The sequence below is a fragment of the Triplophysa rosa genome, linkage group LG17, assembly GCF_024868665.1.
Source record: "Triplophysa rosa linkage group LG17, Trosa_1v2, whole genome shotgun sequence".
NCBI lineage: Eukaryota > Metazoa > Chordata > Actinopteri > Cypriniformes > Nemacheilidae > Triplophysa > Triplophysa rosa.
The window spans coordinates 5,459,459-5,481,163 of NC_079906.1; the positions used below are offsets into that span (position 1 = coordinate 5,459,459).

Genomic DNA, 21,705 nt, shown 5'->3' on the forward strand with positions numbered 1-21,705 from the left:
AGGAGGGATCAGCTTTGTTTTTTAAAGGTGATATTTTCTCCTGATGTCCTTTACTAGTCGTCCAAGAGGACCATCTCTATGCCTGTTTCCCAGCCAGTAAGTCCATTCTATTAATTTTAGATGTTGCTTTAGAAGGTCCTCTGTTCTATTTCCTCTAAGACGCCATATTCTTCCTTTGAATGTTAACCATGCTCGTTCCAGATTCTGTGTATGGCTGCCTGTTCTTGGATCTACAAAACACTCCTTATGTTTCACTGGAAAGTGGTTATACCCAAGAGTGGTTAGTACAACTCTGTAAGCACGCCATTCATCACTAAGTATTGCACTTCCTGGATAGACATGTTGTACAATAAGAGGAATGAGGTGATTTTTGGACCTTCGACGAACAAGTTTCAAGATGGGCTTTCTACTCCTTTGTCCAACCCCCAGCATCCCAAAGACCCACTTTCTTCTACGCCAAGTCTTTGCGAACCTCCCACGTCCATACTGGNAATTCATGTGTTAGTAATATCAGTAAGCACTTTACTTATATTTCTTACATGGAATAAAGTACTTCTTAAGACTGATATGTGCACCTTATTGTAAAGTGTAACCTTTTCGACATTACATAATAAGTTACTAATGTTTAATAGCTCTTCACTTACATGACTTCCCTGTAGTAAAGCAGTTATGGCTGGGAACTGTGAACCTTATTGTAAAGTGTGCACTATTTCAACATTAACTAATGCTAAATTAACATTTTTAGGTTCTCTATTAACATTACAAAGCAGTCTTTACCTATATTTCTGACATTATACCTTTGAAAGAAACATGTACATCATTAACACTTGCAGCACCTTTATTACATTAAAGAACAATCAACATTAGCAAAAAAAAATGCTAAAATGTACTGTAACAATTTAAACCTCTTTTCATACAAATAAACAACGTGCCAAACATCAGCAAACGATTGAGGAACAAGATAGAACAAGACTCTCTTGTGCTTAATCTTTTTTTATGGAAAGAAGCATCCCATCATTTTTCATAGTGTGTATTTTGTGGGCATTGTTCTCATTTCATAGCTGTTTACAGTAACCAAAACTAATTATTCTGTCATTACCTTTGCACATTCATTAGATAACATTTTACAATCAGTTTAAAATAAGTCAAAAGGCATGAGTAGTAAACAAAAAATAAAACTCTTACAACTATCAATTATGAGAGTTCCGCTAAAGGAGGGATCAGCTTTGTTTTTTAAAGGTGATATTTTCTCCTGATGTCCTTTACTAGTCGTCCAAGAGGACCATCTCTATGCCTGTTTCCCAGCCAGTAAGTCCATTCTATTAATTTTAGATGTTGCTTTAGAAGGTCCTCTGTTCTATTTCCTCTAAGACGCCATATTCTTCCTTTGAATGTTAACCATGCTCGTTCCAGATTCTGTGTATGGCTGCCTGTTCTTGGATCTACAAAACACTCCTTATGTTTCACTGGAAAGTGGTTATACCCAAGAGTGGTTAGTACAACTCTATAAGCACGCCATTCATCACTAAGTATTGCACTTCCTGGATAGACATGTAGTACAATAAGAGGAATGAGGTGATTTTTGGACCTTCGACGAACAAGTTTCAAGATGGGCTTTCTACTCCTTTGTCCAACCCCCAGCATCCCAAAGACCCACTTTCTTCTACGCCAAGTCTTTGCAAACCTCCCACGTCCATACTGGAAAACAATTAAGCAATTGATTACAACAAATAATTTCTATGAATTTCTAGTGTTAAGTAGGTGATATCTGAAATGCATCTCATACTGGATATAAATTACAGGGCTGAATTAAGTAATAAGGTATGAAAGGCTGTGCTGTGTGAATATAGTAACGGCTAAAGGGCATTGTCCAGAACAACATCAATTGGTGTATGAGGGACCCCTTCTGATGTTACTTTATTTACACTTTACCATTGTGTCTCATACATTATTGTTGTAATATAATGGTAATATGGGAAATTTTTTATTACCTTTCGTTTGTGACAAAAGTTGCTTTCATCAATCATCACAAACTGCCTAGGTTGCCCAATCATTTGGCCTTTCCTTCTGGCATACAATTTCATAGAGCTTTCACAAACACTTCTGACTTTCTTGGCCATTCGGCTAAGTGTGCGTGAGCTTCTAGCAATGCCATCTTCAATCATGTCAATTTGTCTCAGCTGAAGACCTTGAGCAAAACATTTTAAAGAAAATAAAATAAAAAAAAGTTGTTATTAAAATATTGTTACAGAACTGTTTTCTACGGTAAACTTTTATTCTACATACCGATATAGAAACTTCATCCAGGAGAATAAACTGCACTTTGACCTTGCAAAAAGTGAGCCACATCTCACTGATTTCAATCTTAATCTCCCCTTATGCCTCTTCCGTTTACAACACCTAGGGGAATTTAATTATCACATCATTACCCTAGACATATATGTGCCATATTTGTATGATTTACATACATATACAGTATTACCTACCAAACATACTGGTCTGTTTTGTTAAACCGAGGAATCAACTTCATTCTGTGCTGGCACAAACTACATCTTATTTTTGCTTTGAGCAGTTTTTTTCTCTGAAGCCATTTTATTAACTTCAACTTCTTCCGGTTTGTTTGACGTCCTTCGATCAATGATAGCAATTTTTGACTTAAAGACTGAGCCATAACCACCTAACAATTACATGGTATAAATTTAGATTAACATTTGTTAACATGATCTAACAATGAACAATACTTCTGAAGCATTTATTAACCTAAAGTTGTATGTGTTAGCATTAGTAAATGCATTATTGACTAACAAAACAATATGCATTATGAATTAACATGAACAATAAAGATGAATAAACACATAAATACATTAATCACGTTTGCTAACATATTACCTGTGTTAACAAATGTAATAAAATTCCAACAAAATCATCAGTTTACAGCAAGCGATTGATTTTGAAGAAATTAAATGACCCAGAATTGAATTATTACATTATAATTGAATTATTAGTTTTAAAAGTCTTAAAGCATCTTTTGCAACACAGCATTAAAATTAACCAGGCAAATATATGTTGTTTGTATATAACAGTAATATAAATGATATTTCACACTACAATAATATGTTATTAAAGAAAGAATCGAGATGTAATACTTTTTTAAATAATTAAAAATCTTACATGATGGGTAGCCGGACAGTGTCAACAAAAAACTTCCTTTCGCGGGTTTTTCATCTCTGTTCACCCAGAGATACTGGCATCTGTGCGCCTTCTCAGTTCACCGGAAGTAAAATAAATCCCATCCATTTTCGTTATAAATAGTTTAATAATATATCACTTTTAAAAACAAACCTATAACAAACTCTGACGATATTAAACGATGTAATTGTATATGAAACACAATAATGTTAAGAAATCTAAATAAAACGTTTATTTATAACTTGCCTAACACATGGACTACATTACCCACAATCCTCTAAAAAAGTTAGCGGCCAGTAACTGTACTAGCGGCTAGACAGAGATACAAGGTAGCAAAGGTGTTCAGTAAAAACTGGAAAAGTTTGCATAATGGAGAGTGAACAAAAAGACGTTTCAAACATTCAGACCAGAGGGAGACCAAAGAAAAAACAAGGATCTAGGGGGCTGTCTCCTAAAAACGCAGGTAAGTTTTTTAGTTGCTTAATAAATACACGTACCTCCGTCGACTGATAAATTGAATAAAAACAGTGGATTTGACGTTACTAGATAGTTATTTGACATTTTTTGAGTATATGTAAATAATATTAATACTGTGCTCACATTTATTATTTTAAAGATAAAGCCTCGGCAGCAGCGCCCACCTTTTCAATTGCTTTGGCTAAAGTCAAGGCAGAGATTGAGACTTGGAAGGTAAAATATCAGCACCTCGAGGACAAAATCCACGATTTAACAAAAGAACGGGATTACCTGAGAGAGCAGCTGTCTGATGGTAACTCTCTACCACATTAAATACTGTAGTTTAATTTAGTATAGTAAACTAAAGTAAAATGCTGATTCTATAGTTCTTAAACCTTACTACAGCAAATATTAGTGTGTATTACAGTATTTATCACAGTTTTAAATTTACTATAGTTAATACAACAGAATGACAAATTTACTATAGTAAATATACTATACTATTGTATAAAAATTACTATATTCACTACACTATACAACAATTGTATAGTATAGTAAATTGTAGTATAATGACTACAATGTAAAGTAAATGCTAAAGTACACAAGAGTATTTATCTGTCCTGCATACTTCAGCTCCAACCCACTTACATACCAGTCTGTAATTATCAAGTAACACTGAACACCTTGATTAGATGGTTCAACTGTGTTTGATTGGGGTTGGAGCTGAAATCTTCAGGACGGTAGCTCTCCAGGAGCAGGGTTGGAGACCCCTGATATAGGCTTTGTTGGTGTTTTTTTTATTTTATTTATTAAAAATATTTTTAAAAGCTTTTCTAATATATAATGTGTTTTGTTAACAATAATCAAATTTAAGCAATCAAAATGGACAGCCTTGCTGACAAGAGTAAACAGAAGGCTCCAGACATTCCCAAGAGAAAGAACATTTCTGAAGAGCCCTCGGAAAGTGGATCCTCTGACTCCTCTGAGTCTTCAGACTCCGACTCATCTAGCTCAGATTCTACAAGGGAGAGGAAGAAAAGAAAGAAGGGGAAGGCAAGGAAAATGAAGAAAAGAGGGAAAAAACATAAAAAATCCAAGCAAAGGACTCAATTCTGGCAAAGAGGTATGTCAGGCAAATGTCAACGATTAAGTTATTTTGTATCAAGAAAGTTTATGATGGTCTCTGTGTTATTAAACCATACCAATTCATACTATTAAGATACCTACCGAACAATCTAACCAACAGAAAGATAATATTACACTTTTTTAATTAAATTAAGTTTATTTAGGGGTGGTTTACCGGACAGGGACTAGATTAAGCCAGGACTAGGGCTTTGTTAAAGGGGAACTCTTTAACAATTATAATTCTGTCATGAATTACTCACCCTCAAATCGTTCAACAAGCCTAGGACACCCGTTCATCGTCCCAACGCAAATTAAGATGAGGTTCGAGAGCTCTTTGATGGTCTCTCGCTCGCAGGCCATCTCAATCTTGAACAGCTAGCACATCCACCATTACCTATCTGTTAAGTGCAATGTATCTCAGTGCAATATCTTATACTTTATGTAAATACATATCTTTTTTATGGTTATAAATACATGCAATACACCACTGTAATATACTGTACAGTACTTACTAGGCACACTTGCAAATAACTAAACTGCACCTTTGTATATTATTTATACGTTTTATCCTTTTAGTCTCATATTTATCTTATATTCTTTTCTATTTCCTGTGTTTTGTATATACTATATGTTTAAAACAATATCCCTTACAGAAAAGACACACGAAATTCACATGTGCAAAAAACACATGTGATCACATGTGAAATGTGTGTTTTTGGAACATTTTGGTGTGAATTCCATGTGAATTCCCACGTGAAACCCATGGGATAACATGTAAAAACCCATGGGATAACATATGCGACATGTCTCCACATGTGATCACATGTTCTTCACGTCACCACATGTTGCACATGTCATCCCATGGGTTTTTACATGTTATCCCATGGGTTTCACGTGGGAATTCACATGGAATTCACACCAAAATGTTCCAAAAACACACATTTCACATGTGATCACACGTGTTGTTTTTGCACATGTTAAACACATGTTGTATACATGTGATCACATGCGAAAAACATGTAAAAAACATGTGAAATTCATGTGTCTTTTCTATAAAGGAGAGCTCATGTAACCAGAATAAATTCCTTGTGTGCGTGTGCACACTTGGCGAATAAACTCGTGACTCGTGACTAAAAGGTTGCCGGTTCGATTCCCAGGCCGGCGGGTAACAACTGAGGTGCCCTTGAGCAAGGCACCTTACCCCTACTTGCTCCCCGGGCGCTGCAGTGATAACTGCCCACTGCTCCGGGAGTACGTGTGTTCACCACTTGCTGTGCGTGTATTCACTACTCTCTGGATGGGTTAAATGCAGAGGTCACATTTCGTTGCCTTGTACTTGTACATGTACAATGACAATAAAGTTGAATCTAAATCTAAAATCTAAAGCTTATTCTGACTCTGATGGTGAGTAATTCATGGCAGGACTTAATTTTTCGGTGGATTTCCCCTTTAAATGAGGATATTTAAGTAGTTTTTGCAAGTGTGCCCAACAAAAAATATTACTTCTGTGCATTGTGAGCCAAAACAATGGCACTGGTGTATTTTAATGTATGCTACTGCAAACTGTTTTCAGTTTATTTTAGTCTAGGACTAGTCTTAAGATCTGTACGGGAAACCACCCAATTGAGTACTAATGTTTTAATTTTCTTATTGTATGTGTCTTCTTCAGTTGCTGAGCCATGGCAGGTGGTAAAGAGATACAAATCAGTCTTGGAAATTTTCAAGAGAGGAAACAGCATGGCGGATTCATTCCGAAAGTATGGCGTGGACCGAAACACAATCGTTCAGAGTGCAGCTATTGCTGAGCTGGCAATTGCAGCACCAAATAAATATTCAGAAATCGTTGATATGCTTGGAAAGCGAGAGAAATTATCCAGCATTACCCTAAAATGCCAAGAGGTCATCATGTTAGATGAGAACATTGCCCACAAAATACACACTATGAAAAATGATGGGATGCTTCTTCCCATAAAAAAAGATTAAGCACAAGAGAGTCTTGTTCTATCTTGTTCCTCAATCGTTTGCTGATGTTTGGCACATTGTTTATTTGTATGAAAAGAGGTTTAAATTGTTACAGTACATTTTAGCATTTTTTTTTGCTAATGTTGATTGTTCTTTAATGTAATAAAGGTGCTGCAAGTGTTAATGATGTACATGTTTCTTTCAAAGGTATAATGTCAGAAATATAGGTAATGACTGCTTTGTAATGTTAATAGAGAACCTAAAAATGTTAATTTAGCATTAGTTAATGTTGAAATAGTGCACACTTTACAATAAGGTTCACAGTTCCCAGCCATAACTGCTTTACTACAGAGAAGTCATGTAAGTGAAGAGCTATTAAACATTAGTAACTTATTATGTAATGTCGAAAAGGTTACACTTTACAATAAGGTGCACATATCAGTCTTAAGAAGTACTTTATTACATGTAAGAAATATAAGTAAAGTGCTTACTGATATTACTAACACATGAATTGATGTTCAAATGGTTTCCAATAAGGTAGGAAAAGATCACAATATATTCATTAGTTAATAAGGATTATAAGGTCTATGCAAGAATCATTTGTACATTTCTTTAAATACAGTGAGTTGGAGGTAACCTTTAGGTATTACTTATTTACTTTTATACTCTAACATACAGTATATTTGATATAAACTTTCAATATGATTTTCTTTCTATCGTGCTTCTCACAATTTCGCATTGTTGCAAAGCAGCTTCACACAAATGAATAAAAAAAAACAAATAAAGCAGATAAAATAAATATAAAGTACATAGAGTTAAGTTTGTTGGCATCATGTGTCTCAGGATGCGACTCAGGCTGTGTGAGGCTGGGTCCGTTGACCTCTGGTGTCCCCAACAGTGCATGGAATAACATCCAGAACATCGGGTTGGGTTGGAGCTAGTCTGTGACAAAGAGCTGTTATTAGCGTAGATGCAATTCACACACAATGTAAAGGATGTACAGTAAAATAAATCTGTGTGCTTGGTTCCAATTGAGCTAACTATTAATTAATAGTAATTAATAGTTTTGATAAGCGGCATTAAATTGTGAACAAACTTTAAGTAGTGCAGTAGACAGATGTTGTTAATCATTAGGTGCTGTTAATGAAGCCATTAACTAACGTTAACAAATTTAGCTACTGAGGTTATGTGCATTAGTGTATTGTTAGTTGATGTTTACTAATGCATTTACTAAAGTTAACTAATGAAGCTATTCAGGGTAATAAATGCATTAGTAGATGTACAAGTTAACATGAACAAACATTAAGTAATGATGTATTCTGGTGTTGTTCATTGTTAGTTGATGTTTACTAATGCATTTACTAATGTTAACTAATGAAGCTATTCAGGGTAATAAATGCATTAGTAGATGTACAAGTTAACATGAACAAACATTAAGTAATGATGTATTCTGGTGTTGTTCATTGTTAGTTGATGTTTACTAATGCATTTACTAATGTTAACTAATGAAGCTATTCAGGGTAATAAATGCATTAGTAGATGTACAAGTTAACAAGAACAAACATTAAGTAATGATGTATTCCGGTGTTGTTCATTGTTAGTTGATGTTTACTAATGCATTTACTCATGTTAACTAATAGCACCTTATTGTAAAGTGTTACCAAAACATAACTATACAAAACACGACCAAAAACGTGATGCATAGAAAAAAAAGTCCAAACAAAGACATGGCGCCAGCTGGAAGGCCGGCTAGACAGCACATGGCGCCGGCTGGAAGGCCGGCTGGACAGTACATGGCCCCGGCTGGATGGCCGGCTGGACAGGACATGGCGCCGGCTAGATGGCCGACTGGGAGGCCGGCTATCACCGGCTGGGCAGGCCTGGATGTCGACGAGACAGGGGGGAAGTCGGTGGCTGGGCAGCGCTCTCTGGCAGCTGGGCAGCAAACAAGGACAGAAACAGACAAGACAAGGTGTCGACTTCAACAGGCCTGGGTACCAGCTGGGACGCCGGCAGGGATCCGTGGCGGGAACAGGACACCGGCGGTCTCGACCCTGGAGGGCAACCCGTCGGGCTCCCTTCCAGGGTTGAGGTCGACGGGTCTCGATCCTGGACGGGGTTCCGGCAGTCTCGACCCCGGAAGGGAGTCCGGCGGTCCCGACTCTGGACTGGAGCCCGGCGGCCTCGACCCTGGAAGGGAGTCCGGCGGCTTCGACCCTGGAGGGGAGCCCGGCAGCATCAACCCCTCCCGCCGAGATCCCCCTGTCTGCTGGGTCCGTCGTTGGCTGAATCATTCTGTCATGAGCTCGGGTGAGGTGAGAGACAAAGGACCCAAGTGCAGACAGGGACGTAAGGGGTTAACAAGACTTTTAATAAATGATTAACAAAACTCAAAACAAAGACCCACGTAGGGGTAAACATAACAAAAAAGAGAAACAAGAACAAGATTAACTAAACTGACAAGACTAAACTAATAACACAACGAATAGGAACACTACAAACTAGACTGACTGACTGACTGACTGACTGACTAACTAACTAACTAACTAACTAACATAACAAGACAAGAACTCACCCACACGACACAGTGCAACATAACAGTACAATGATTCAGCACAGGACAATGAAACAAGAGGACTATATAAAGGGGACTAAATCAAGAAGGGGACAGGTGCGGGACATGAACTAATTAACAAGCAATAACGAGACGAAAGGGCGGGAACAGAGACGCCACACCGGAGAGAGGGAGTATATGGAATGCCAAAACTGACTCTCTCCACATAAAACAAGAGGTTCTATCATGGTTCTGCCACTAGGTCAAGAAAAGCAAGACAAGGTGGGGCAGAACCATGACACACGTGACATGTGAAAATTTTGAACTTCCATTGGCGCAACTTTCCCTCTCAATGGCTCTGGGCCTACATATATCTTTATGAGGAAACAACATCTTTTCTCATTGATGGTCATTCAAAAGTATGTGATTTCTGGTAAAACACTTGTTTAGCAAATAAATATTTAAATTGCAAATCATTTTCTTATAGACAATTTCAAAGCAACAACAGAAACAAACGTTACGCACATGCGCTCATTCGTGGATGGCCCTAAACATCCAGTACCCATTCGCAAACAAAAGAGGGCCTTGAACCCGAAGCCGTTACTTGGCTAAACTTGCCTCTCCAATCTTTTGAATTTAGTCCCGTGATACCAAGCCTAACCACTAGATATCAATGTCCTATACGCGGTTTCTTTAAATGCTACAAAACTACAGGACTCATTCAACAAATTGTTTATTTAATAAAATTAACATCAACATTCAACAAATCGTTTATTTTTATTATACAATAAAATGTTAATATAAATTAATATGAACATAAATGAAATAATATATATAGTTATATTATTAGACAATAGCCAGACCGATAAACAAACATGTACAGGCCGGAAGTTAACTGCAGTCCGGGCTCGCTCGTCTGATGAAAAGTTCTACATCATAAAAGATTTTGGTCAGTGTCTTACAAATGCTTTGAAAAAGCATTATGTATACTTTATCCTCTGGTGTTTTGTGTGGGAAACAGCTAATTTAGCAGGACTGAGGATTCTTGACACAAAAGACACAGATACTATGGAGAAATGAAAACCTTCAATATATCTTTTTATCTCAAGAAGTATCTCTACAAAAGATGAAACGTGAAGTGTGTTCCACTATCATTCAATGATGTTCATTTCATTACAAGAGAAAGAAAAAGACAGCGCTTGGTACATTAGTGTAGATAGCAGCGATTATCACAACATGATCAGTTAAATATAATCAGACACAATGACAGTCTAAGGAATAAAATCATATTTTATTCAGCTGTCGCTTTCTCTTTCATCTAGTCAACGGATGATCAGCATCAGCTCCTGTCTGACCGACTTGCAGCCTTTAACAGAGAAGACTTTCTCCTCTGGGGGGAAGAAGGACATCTCTCGGACAACTTTGTCTGCCAGATCAGGGTGATGATGTACACTGATCTCCAGACTGGCCATTTCAGCTAGAACACATTGCCGTATATGCGTTCGTTCGAGAGGAAGGAAAGGAACAAAGTGATCAACCAGCTGCCAAAATCCACCTATAAAATGATAATAAAATTTCTTACATTTTTCATACAACAAAAAAAAGAAATCTGCTAAAGCCTACTTTGGCAATGTTTTTTTACATACTGCTCTCATAATTTAATATGCTTTGAAGGATCTGAGCGTGCATTCCTTTGCTGTTCATCCATATTTCTTCTCTGTTTTCCCCTGCACTCCAGAAGTCCACAGTAGTGTTGGCGATCACATTCCCTCCTGCATTGCTACAAATAATAAGGGTATCTTCGTCACAGTATTAGGCTATGTAGTACTGCTATTTATTCACACCATTTGAGAGAATCACCTGAGAAAAATGAAGATTGCTTTGTTTTGACGCTTTGTTTTTTTATAAGGTATGAAGTTCAGAAAAGGTTTTATTGCTTCGACCAGCTGTGGATTCATCATGTCCATTTCATCAAATACAAACATGGTCAGAGGAAATCTTAATATGCGATATCCGATCTGCTGCTTTAGTTGTTCCTAAATATACACATATAGATCAGTAACCCTGTACATACAGTAAATGTACTACTAGCTACTGAGATGTTTTTGGATAACTTCCAATTGAGAACCAGACATGTCAATACTCAAGCTAATCAAGTATTATTATTTATTTAAGAGAACCATAATTTGCAAACAGGCTGTTAGCTCGGGTGTGCAGTTTTCGTTGCTCATGAAATGATCTGCATGCCAACAAACCAAAGAAAATGCAAAACAATAATGACAATACAGTGCAAGCCCCAAAGCTGCTGAGAAAATCCGCTCACCTGAAGCCCTCTGTAACTAGCTTTGATTTGCAAAAAATTACCATTGTTTTGCAAATAACTATTTTATTACATAAGCTTTATGTTAAACAAAAAACAAGGATATTATGATATAGAATATATGTTATTACTTAGAAAGTCCTGCAATTTCAAATGGTTTGGGTATGCAAAGCATTCACAGCTTATCACGCCTGCTTTACAGGTTATTCAAGTATGTCTCCAGAAAGACTATCTAGTTTCTCTAAATGTGGGGGCCAGTTACATTAACTGTCATGTTTAATATTAATGCGGTTTGTTATGCATAGCGACGATAACCCCCCCCCCTTCTCTTTAACTCAAATATTGTTTTAAATTAATTTGTTTATATTGTTCTTTGTAACTTTGTTTTTGCCTGTAGAGGGCACCCGTGAGAGAGTAATGAAAAAGAGGGCCCAATGAGGAGGACAGCATTGTGCGAGGCATTAATGTGTGGCCATAAAAAGTGTTCCGTGTGAAAGTGAGCTTTAACACGATTAAACAAACCCATCAAATGATGCACGCCTGGAAGTCTTTCTTTAAGTGTGCAACATAAACATTATCAATCGTACATTTTGTCTGTGATAAAATCTTACAACGACATCAGTTGAACTGCATGAGCGAAAACATTTCATGTTTCAATTGTTCCCATTAATACAGACCATATTCATTTTAAAATGTCAAATCCTTGCAACAGCTACCCACTTCTGAAAAATCATGTTGAAATTCACATCATTTACTTACACTGTACATGTCCACTTGGTCTTTAAGTGGAAAATGATGCCCTGAAATAAAAGTGATATAATAGCTGCTCTGTTCTCCTAATTGATAAATGTTTCTAGCGATGATTTTTGCCACATGTTTTTTTCCCACTCCTGTTGTCCCGTGGAAAGAGAGCGCAAGCTGTTTGGTCTGCTTACTGTCCCACATAAATGATGATACAGCTTCAGTACAACATCTGACGCGATGTGCTGCCCATAAAGATTTTGATCTAAATCTCTCAGCAAACCTGGGGAAATGCAATGATAATGTTTGTGGTTTTCAAATTTTAGTTCATACAGTATATTAGTAAAACTTGACAAATAAAGTTTGGGAAAACAATAAAGCCATGTTTAAACACTGTAAGATAGTGTATGAAAAAGGTTTGCTCACGATTAGCATCAAAAGGCAATAACTTGTCCAGCCAAGGAGACACTGCAAACAAAATCACTACAAGAACAACCGTAGAACCAACCAGAACCTTATCATTGAAATCATCTCCTGATGTTAATGTTATGTCAGACAACAACAAAACTATAACAAGATATGACGCTTTCATTGTGTCAGTGTTACTTACAGTGTTTACCTCTGACTGCAGGTATGGTTTCTGGATTGAACTAAGAGACAACTTCCTTGTGCCCTCCCTAAACACGCCCTACTAGTGACATTCATTGTTTTTTGTTGACTTAAAAACATTAATGCCTAGTGTCACGGGAGGGCGTGGAAGAACCCAAATGCAGGCAGGCGTGAAGGGGTTAACAAAACAAGACTTTAATAATTCAAAACAAAAACCCACGATGGGGTGCAAAACAAAACAGGAACTAAGAACACGGGAAGAAAACAAGAAATCAAAAACAAAACCCTTCCCACGTGGGGGCAAAACGTAAAACAAGAACATCAAAAACTAAACTAAAAAACACGACCAAACGTCTTATACCAAAAAACACGACAGGGTAACTAAGGCAAAAATACACAACTCACAGCTCACGGCCAAGGCAAGGAACAGACATACGGACGGCAACGACAAGAGAACATGAACAAGGTACAGGGCACATAAGCACAAACAGGTACACTGAACGCACATACATACACAATCCACGAGCACAGGACAAAAAAACATGAAGGCATTTTAAAGGCAAGGCAAAGGAGGGATAATGACACAGGGCAGGTGGGAAACATTACACACGGCAGGGAAGCAATACATGAAACGAGAGGGGCGGGGCCAATGACAAGACACGAGAAAGCACATGAGATGTAAAAACATAAACAACTCATGGCTTTCTCACATAAAACCTAAGGGCTCTGTCCCGATCCTGCCACACGACTAGAAGTTCAGAAACAAGAAGGCAGAACCATGACACCTAGAGCACATTCCCACCTTAGGCTCAAAAGGTATGTAGTTTATATTTTTATAACTTTACTCATTTAGTTATTTACTTTGAAAAAAGTTCACTTAAGAATATTCTGTTGTTTTAAATGGTTGTACCATATGGTTCTGATGTGTTCATAATGTAAACAAACAAAGTGTTTTTGTAATAAGAACGCCCTCTTCCTAAGTGTGTGTGTGTGTGTGTGTGTGTGTGCGTGCATGTGTGTGGGAAGGGTAAACCCTACGGTATGGGGACAAAATGTCCCCACAAAAAAAAGATGGCAATATCCAAAATCCTTGTCCTTGTGGGGACATTTTTTTGTCCCCATGAGGAAACAAGCTTATAAATCATACAGAATTAACTTTTTTGAAAATCTAAAAGAGCAGAAAGTTGTGTGTGATTGTTAGGTTTAGGGGTGGGTTAGGGGTAGGGAATATGATATACAGTTTGTACAGTATAAAAACCATTGCATCTATGAAATGTCCCCATAAAACATCGAAACCCAACGTGTGTGTGTCTGTGTGTGTGTGTGTGTGTGTGTGTGTGTGTGTGTGTGTGTGTGTGAGTACACAAACATTCCAGATTTGCAGACTGTTTTATGGTGTCTATTTTAAATAATAAGTATTATAATAAATAACACAGATAACGAGGGGTAGACAGATGATGGGTATTAACTAATAATGTCCAAATGATGGGGATCAGGTGAGACGGGTGCAAAGGATTATGGGGAGTGTAGTCCGGTGGTGAAAAAGGGCAGACAGTGGATTGTGACGCAGATGTGTTTGTGTTTTCTTGATATTTTATGCATCCTTCATCTGAAAAGATGAGTGGCCTGTTTAACAAACATGCTAATGATATTTAGTGGCATGTTACATAGTGTATATTAGTTTGACACTAAACTTGTGTTAACTTGTGTGCAAATAGCATGAAATAGTGACTTTGTTGAACAAAATAACTTTGGTCCCCTGTTAGATGGTGAAGTGCGATCTGTTTGACAGCTTTGTCATTTCTTACCTTCACTAAAGATTTGGAGGTTTAAACTCAAACTTTTGTGTTGGTTAAATGCACTAAATACTTTCATTTAATTATATTATGTACATTGAACGGCTTTATAACACTGCTATTACAACACAACTAACTAAACATTTCTAGTGCAACAATTAAATATTTATAATGTAGACCTATGTAGGGCTGTCGCGATAAACCGACGATAAATATCACGTGATTTATGCACAGCTTTTGCGTGAAGTACGGGAAAATGCTGCTGCATCCGAAAGCCAGAGGGCGCTCTCGTGCGGAAACTCCAAATACGCACTGCAGAAGAAGACCATGACACGTTCTAGAATCTAGGAAATGCCTATGGACATCTTTTTATCACTGTTACTCAAGCCTCATCAGGTATTTTTATGATAATAAAGTATATTTATAATGATCATGTTTGACAGGTGTTGCTTTTTCAAATGCACATTATAAGCGACTCAAACTCGCACTGCTTTTAGATCGAGCAGCATTTCCTACTGATCCCAGAGACGTGCTTCATGGAAACTACGCATTAACATATTTTATGTCGCAGCCAGCTTGATTTCAATAGGATTTAGTGGTATCGCGATAAATTATCGTGCAGCTTGGTCCGTTTGAAAAAAGAACTTGTTCCTTAAGTAAGCAGGCGCTTAAATAACCTTTATACAGTCTCAGAGCTTCTCTGGGACAAACCATTCAAACAATTGAGAAGTGTGAACGACCTGTGTTAATCTGCCATTACAGTTCCTTCTCCAGCCTACAGGGGCGCTGCTGAGAATGACCTTAAACACACACACACACACACACACACACCTGAAGGTCCCCCAGTTGGCTAAAACTAAAAACAATTCACCAGTGTTTTTCACTTGATTTTTGCATGTTTTAAAGCATGACCAACAGGGGACCTGGAACATGTCCCCACTTTGCTTCATGGTCCCCTCTTGATGAATGTGTAACGACACCAAGGTCCCCTCTTAGATAGGTAGACAAGTACACACACACACACACACACACACACACACTGATGGTGACAAGAACTTTGTTTCACATTTGAGGGCGGACTGTTTAGATCTATCAGCATACACAACATATAAAATGGATAGTTATTAGACGAGTCTGAAATCAAACTTATCAAGTTATTGTTTAAGGCAGGTATTTCCAAAATACACAGTAAAGTCTTTGTTTTAAGCCTACCATATCCTCGTCTGTTTGCTTATGTAGATTTCTTCTATATTAACCAAAACAAACTATCTGCATATTTGCACTACCTACAGCTTTCCTATGGATCGGTGTTTAGAGCATGGCACTAGCAATGCCAAGGTCATGGGTTCGATCCCAGGGGATTGCACATAGTCAGAAACAAAATGTATAATACAATGCAATGTAAGTCGCTTTGGATAAAAGCATCTGCCAAATGCGTAAATGTAAACATAACATTTCAAGGGAAAAGACAATTAACTTAACATATTAACTAAGTCATCCCTGTTGAAAAGAACAGTATATGCTGGGTTAGGTATGTTTTGATGCTGGTTTGACCAGCTTAAACCAGCTAAAGACCAGCACATGACCAGCTTAAACCAACGCAAACCAGCATCAAAACATACCAAACCAGCATATGCTGTTTTTTTCAACAGGGATATTAACTAATAACTTGTAATATGCTTTAGTTACTTTGTTTTTCCTATATATTGGCAATACCTTGTGACAAATGTATGCAAATCGGCAAATTTTAATTACTTAACGCCTGATTTGCATATCAGTGTGGCGATTCTGATGACGTTGTTAATTTTACTGTATTCAGCTGTCGTTTCTCCATTAAATTAGCATGTATGCCAATGATATACTGCCTTGGCTAAACTTTAGCTAATTTATTAGCTCATAAGTGATGGATGTAAGCAAAACAAATCGACAATATTTGGGTTTTGTCTTTTGGATAACAGAAGCACACACGAGTGCACACACATTCATTTATTTAAAAAAAAATCCCCAGAAAAAAGGGCACTTTCTAATCTAGAGGAAGAAAAAGGGAAGCCCCCCTCCCGGCACGTGCCTGCTGTAGGCTGATGTCGTGATTCTGCCCATCTTGTCATGTCTTTTTTGATCTTGTAGCAGAATCACGGCAGGATCGCTTGTTTTATGTGAGAAAGCCATGAGATGTTTATGTTTTTTAACTCAACTCAACTCAACTTTATTTATAAAGCGCTTTTACAATTTTCATTGTTACAAAGCAGCTGTACATGAGACATATTGACTATAAGCAAAATAATTAAAGTTGTACCTGCAAAAACAAGAAAAGGTTGAAAACACAGAAGACAGACATAACCACATACAAAACACTCCACACACACAATATGCACACGTACTAACACACATAGACATAGAGACACACACACACACACGGATGCGCACGCACACACACACAACACACACACACACACGCACGTACACAGACAAGTACGCACACACACACACACACACACACACGCAGTGAGAGCACACATTTAGGATAAAGGAGAGAGAAGCACAGGTCAAATATAACAGACTATAAATTCCTATATGCAATATTAATTAAGTAAAACTTTAAAATTCTAAAGCAGCCCCCCCGGTCAGGCAGATAGTGCAAAAACAGTATGCAAACGGTGGCGAGGAACCCAAAACTCTAATCGAGAAAAAAAACCTCAGGAGAACCCAGGCCCAACCAGGGGATTCCAGTTCCCCTCTGGCAAAAGCTGCTGCCTCTGCACAAGCTCCAGAGAACTTGCACAACAAGGCTAAATAAAATAAATAAACTTAATAATAAAATAAATTATAGTTTAAGATTATCATTAATAATCTAATAGCATTTGAAGTTTTGTGGTGAAGACATGTCAAGAGACCGCGTCCTTCTTTATCCAGCTCTATCATCTCAGCTCTTGTCAGGTCCCCACTTCCCATTCTCCGCTCTACCATCAGGTCAGGCCATGAACTGCATCCTGCTCGCTGTGGTAACCTTGGAACAATGAGACAAGACTGGCTGAGAGTAGAGTACTGTTCTGTACTCTTTGATGCAACAAGTACATCAGTTGTGTTTTTGGTTCCGGTTGATCTAACTAATGCAGCCTAAACCCTCTGAAGATTTATATTATGGAAGAGTAGTGTATGCAAGATTAAAAAGATGCGTCTTTAGTCTAGATTTAAACTGACAGAGTGTGTCTGCCTCCCGGACAGTGCAGGGAAGACTATTCCAAAGTTTAGGCGCTAGATAGGAAAAGGATCTACCACCTGCACTTGATTTTGAAATTCTAGGTATTACCAACTGACAGGACGCCTGAGAGCGTAATGCACGTGAAGGACTGTAATACAAAAGGAGTTCATTCAAGTACTGAGGAGCTAAACCATGTAAGGCTTTATAGGTAATAAGCAAGATTTTAAAGTTAACGCGATGCTTTATAGGTAACCAGTGCAAGGTTGACAGAACCGGGCTAATATGTTCATACTTTTTTGTACGTGTAAGAACTCGAGCTGCCGCGTTTTGGACCAATTGGAGTTTTTGTAATAAGCCTGCAGGGCAACCACCTAACAGTGCATTACAGTAATCTAGTCTTGATGTCATGAATGCATGAATTAACTTCTCTGCATCTGAGATTGACAGCATATGACGTAGTTTAGATATATTCTTAAAATGGAAAAACGCAATTTTACAGGTGTTGGCGACGTGGCTCTCAAATGACAGATTACTATCGAATAGAACGCCAAGATTCTTTGCTGACGACGAGGGTTTTATGGAACATCCGTCAATAGTTAAACAGTATTCTTGGTTGTTACTTATAGCAGTTTTCGGTCCAATAAGTAACACTTCCGTTTTGTCCGAGTTCAGTAATAAAAAGTTGTTACTCATCCAGTTTTTTATATCGACTATGCATTCCATTATTCGATGGAACTGCTGTGTTTCATGAGGCTTCGAGGAAATATAAAGTTGAGTATCATCAGCATAACAGTGAAAGCTAACTCCGTGTCGCTTTATTATATCTCCTAGAGGTAGCATGTATAATGCGAAGAGCAGAGGCCCTAAGACTGAGCCCTGTGGTACACCGTACTGGACTTGCGATTTGCGTGACACCTCATTGTTTATTGCTACAAATTGAAAACGGTCGGATAAATAAGATTTAAACCATTTCAAAGCTATTCCCTTAATGCCGACATAATTTTCGAGTCTATGTAGGAGTGTGCTGTGGTCAATGGTATCGAATGCAGCACTAAGGTCTAGCAGCACCAATAACGAGATACAACCTCGGTCAGACGCCAATAGCAGATCATTTGTAACTCTGATCAAAGCAGTCTCTGTACTGTGACATGCTCTAAATCCAGACTGGAATTCTTCATTGATGTCATTCCTTTGGAGGAAGGAGCATAATTGAGTTGAAACTACTTTTTCCAGAACTTTAGATATGAAAGGTAGATTCGATATAGGCCTGTAGTTCCTTAGTTCTCTAGGGTCGAGTTGGGGTTTTTTGACAAGGGGCCTTATAACAGCCACCTTATATGCTTTAGGCACATGTCCTAATGTCAGAGATGAGTTAATAATACCAAGAAGAGGATCTATAATTTCTGGGAGCATCTCTTTCAGTAGATTTGTAGGTATAGGGTCTAGTATGCATGTTGTTGATTTAGATGATCTAATAATTTTAGACAGCTCATCTTGATCTACGGTATAAAATAATTGCATTTTCTCCTTAAGGGCGCTGTAGTTAGTTTGTTCAGCGGGTTTCACTTCTGATTGCATTGTTATAATTTTTTCTCTAATATCTTGGATTTTATATGTGAAGTAGTTCATAAATTCATCACTGCTATGCTGATATACAGGATCAGAAGTCACTGACGATTTATTTTTTGTTAATTTAGCCACCGTGTTAAATAAAAACCTAGGGTTGTGCTGGTTTTCTTCTATTAGTGATGAAAAGTAGGCGGATCTAGAAGTTATTAGGGCTTTCCTGTATTTTCGAATACTATCCTTCCATGCTGTACGAAATACCTCTAATTTAGTTTTCTTAAAGTTGCGCTCCATTTTTCGGGCCGCTTTCTTTAGAGCCTGAGTGTGTTCATTATACCACGGTGTGGGGCTGCCATTTTTAATCTTCTTTAAACGTAGTGGAGCAACTTTGTCTAGCGTTACCGAGAAGGTGGAATTAAAATTTTCAGTGGTAATGTCAAGATCTTCAACGTTATTTCTCATGATTTGAGACAATTCGGGCAGATTATCGAGAAACGCATCTTTGGTAGTTGAAGTTATTGTTCTACCATATTTGTAACAATGAGTTTTATTTGCAGCCGTAGGCCAGTGAAGCAAACATAATACCAGATAATGATCCGAAATGTCTTCACTCTGCTGAAGGATTTTAACGTCGTCCACATTTATACCGTAAGACAGTATTAAATCTAAAGTATGATTACGAAGGTGAGTGGGTCCTGACACATGTTGACTAACGCCCATGGAGTTAAGAGTGTCTTTGAAAGCCATTCCTAAGGCATCTTTTACTTCTCATGTGTTTTCTCTGTCTCGTCAGTGGCCCCGCCCCTCTCGTTTCCTGTATTGTTTCCCTGCCGTGTTTCATTATCCTCACCTGCCCTGTGTCATTATCCTTCGTTTGTCTTCCCTTTAAATAGTCCTCATGTTTCATTGTCTTGTGGCTCGTGCATTGCGTTCTATGTGTTGATGTACCCTGGCTACCTGTCTCTCCCAAGTTCGTGTTCCTGTTTGGATTGTCCCGTCAAGTCTTAGTAAGTGTTTGAGTTTAGTTTATGTCAAGTGTTGTTTTAGTTCAGTTTAGTGTCAGTTAGTCTTGTTTATATTCCTGTCTTGTTTTTCCCCCATTGTGGGGGCCATTTTTGTTTGCTGTTTTATTTGTTATTAAAGTCTCTTTGTTAACCCCTTCTACCCCGCCTGCCTGCAGTTGGGTTCTTCCACGTATTTCATGACAGGCTGAAGTCTGTGCAGGCTTGAGGACGACAAGGCAGTCTCACCTCACAGGGCCTTGTGAATGAGTTTAGTCACCGTTTTGAGGTTTAGAATTGACCAGTTCCATTGAGTCTCACTTTCTCGTGTAACTATCTATAACCATTCAGCAGTGCCAGAGCAACTCGCGTTGCTTGCTGGAGAGATGAATGACCCGTCGCTTGTGCCATTTGGTATTTTTGGACATTGGCTTCTTAGAAATCATGCTTGTTTTCAGACATCGCTGTAATCAATCTTTCCCAGAAAGCCAATTAAACGGAGCTGGCGTGTAACACTACAGACAGGAACTGTGCTCTGTTGAATGGGGAAAATGGGAGCAATCAGACATTTGTTAAACTTTTTTTTTTTTTTTTAATGGGACACGATGACTCAATGGCTGTTATACCTTCAAGTGGTCTGCACTTAACTCTGAATAATCTGTCACCATTTTCTTCTCTTACATCACTGTGGGAAAATGTTTGCCTTTCTAATTTGTGGGAGAAGGGCCAGCTTTTATGGGGTGTGTAAAATATTGGCCCACTTACAGAATTTATCATAGGTCTATCCTTTATTCTCATGTAGGCTACTGAACAGTAAAATTGTCCATATACATCACCAAACAATGTTAATCAAGTATTTTTATATGCACAGGCTAAATGTACAATTTCCAAATTCTGTAATTTTATGTTGCATTTAAATTCTTCAGTTGGCTCATATATAATTGTGTACATTTATCCTTTCGTTTATGAAAATTGAAAGCACGCCTCTCTCCGTACATGCATTATCTGACGTATCTCTGATTTAGAATTTGCTTATGCTGCGTGCAAGACGTACTTAGGATTTGAAATATATTTCCCACCAAGACCCGGAAGGAACGTCTGGATTTAGGAGCATATAAAAGCATTTAAAACGAAAAAAAAAAACATGACCAATAATTTATCAGTATTTTTTATTACAAGTATTT

The 21,705-nt window shown here is 37.9% G+C and overlaps 2 protein-coding genes across 2 annotated transcripts; one reads left to right on the forward strand and one right to left on the reverse strand.

Annotated features, from left to right (window-relative positions):
• The first annotated feature begins 3,057 nt into the window (after positions 1-3,057).
• LOC130568363 (coiled-coil domain-containing protein 106-like) lies at positions 3,058-6,838 on the forward strand. Its single transcript, XM_057357169.1, has 4 exons — positions 3,058-3,652; positions 3,806-3,958; positions 4,520-4,768; positions 6,440-6,838. The coding sequence occupies exons 1-4, from the start codon at positions 3,559-3,561 to the stop codon at positions 6,751-6,753; spliced, it is 810 nt and encodes a 269-aa protein (XP_057213152.1). The 5' UTR covers positions 3,058-3,558; the 3' UTR covers positions 6,754-6,838.
• A 3,709-nt stretch (positions 6,839-10,547) lies between these two features.
• Positions 10,548-12,973, reverse strand: LOC130568473 (torsin-1A-like). Its single transcript, XM_057357355.1, has 6 exons — positions 12,958-12,973; positions 12,774-12,815; positions 12,366-12,630; positions 11,147-11,322; positions 10,933-11,066; positions 10,548-10,841 (listed from the first exon to the last, which is right to left on the reverse strand). Exons 3-6 carry the CDS (start codon positions 12,549-12,551, stop codon positions 10,609-10,611), a joined length of 729 nt encoding a protein of 242 aa, XP_057213338.1. The 5' UTR covers positions 12,552-12,630; positions 12,774-12,815; positions 12,958-12,973; the 3' UTR covers positions 10,548-10,608.
• Between the last annotated feature and the right edge of the window lie 8,732 nt (positions 12,974-21,705).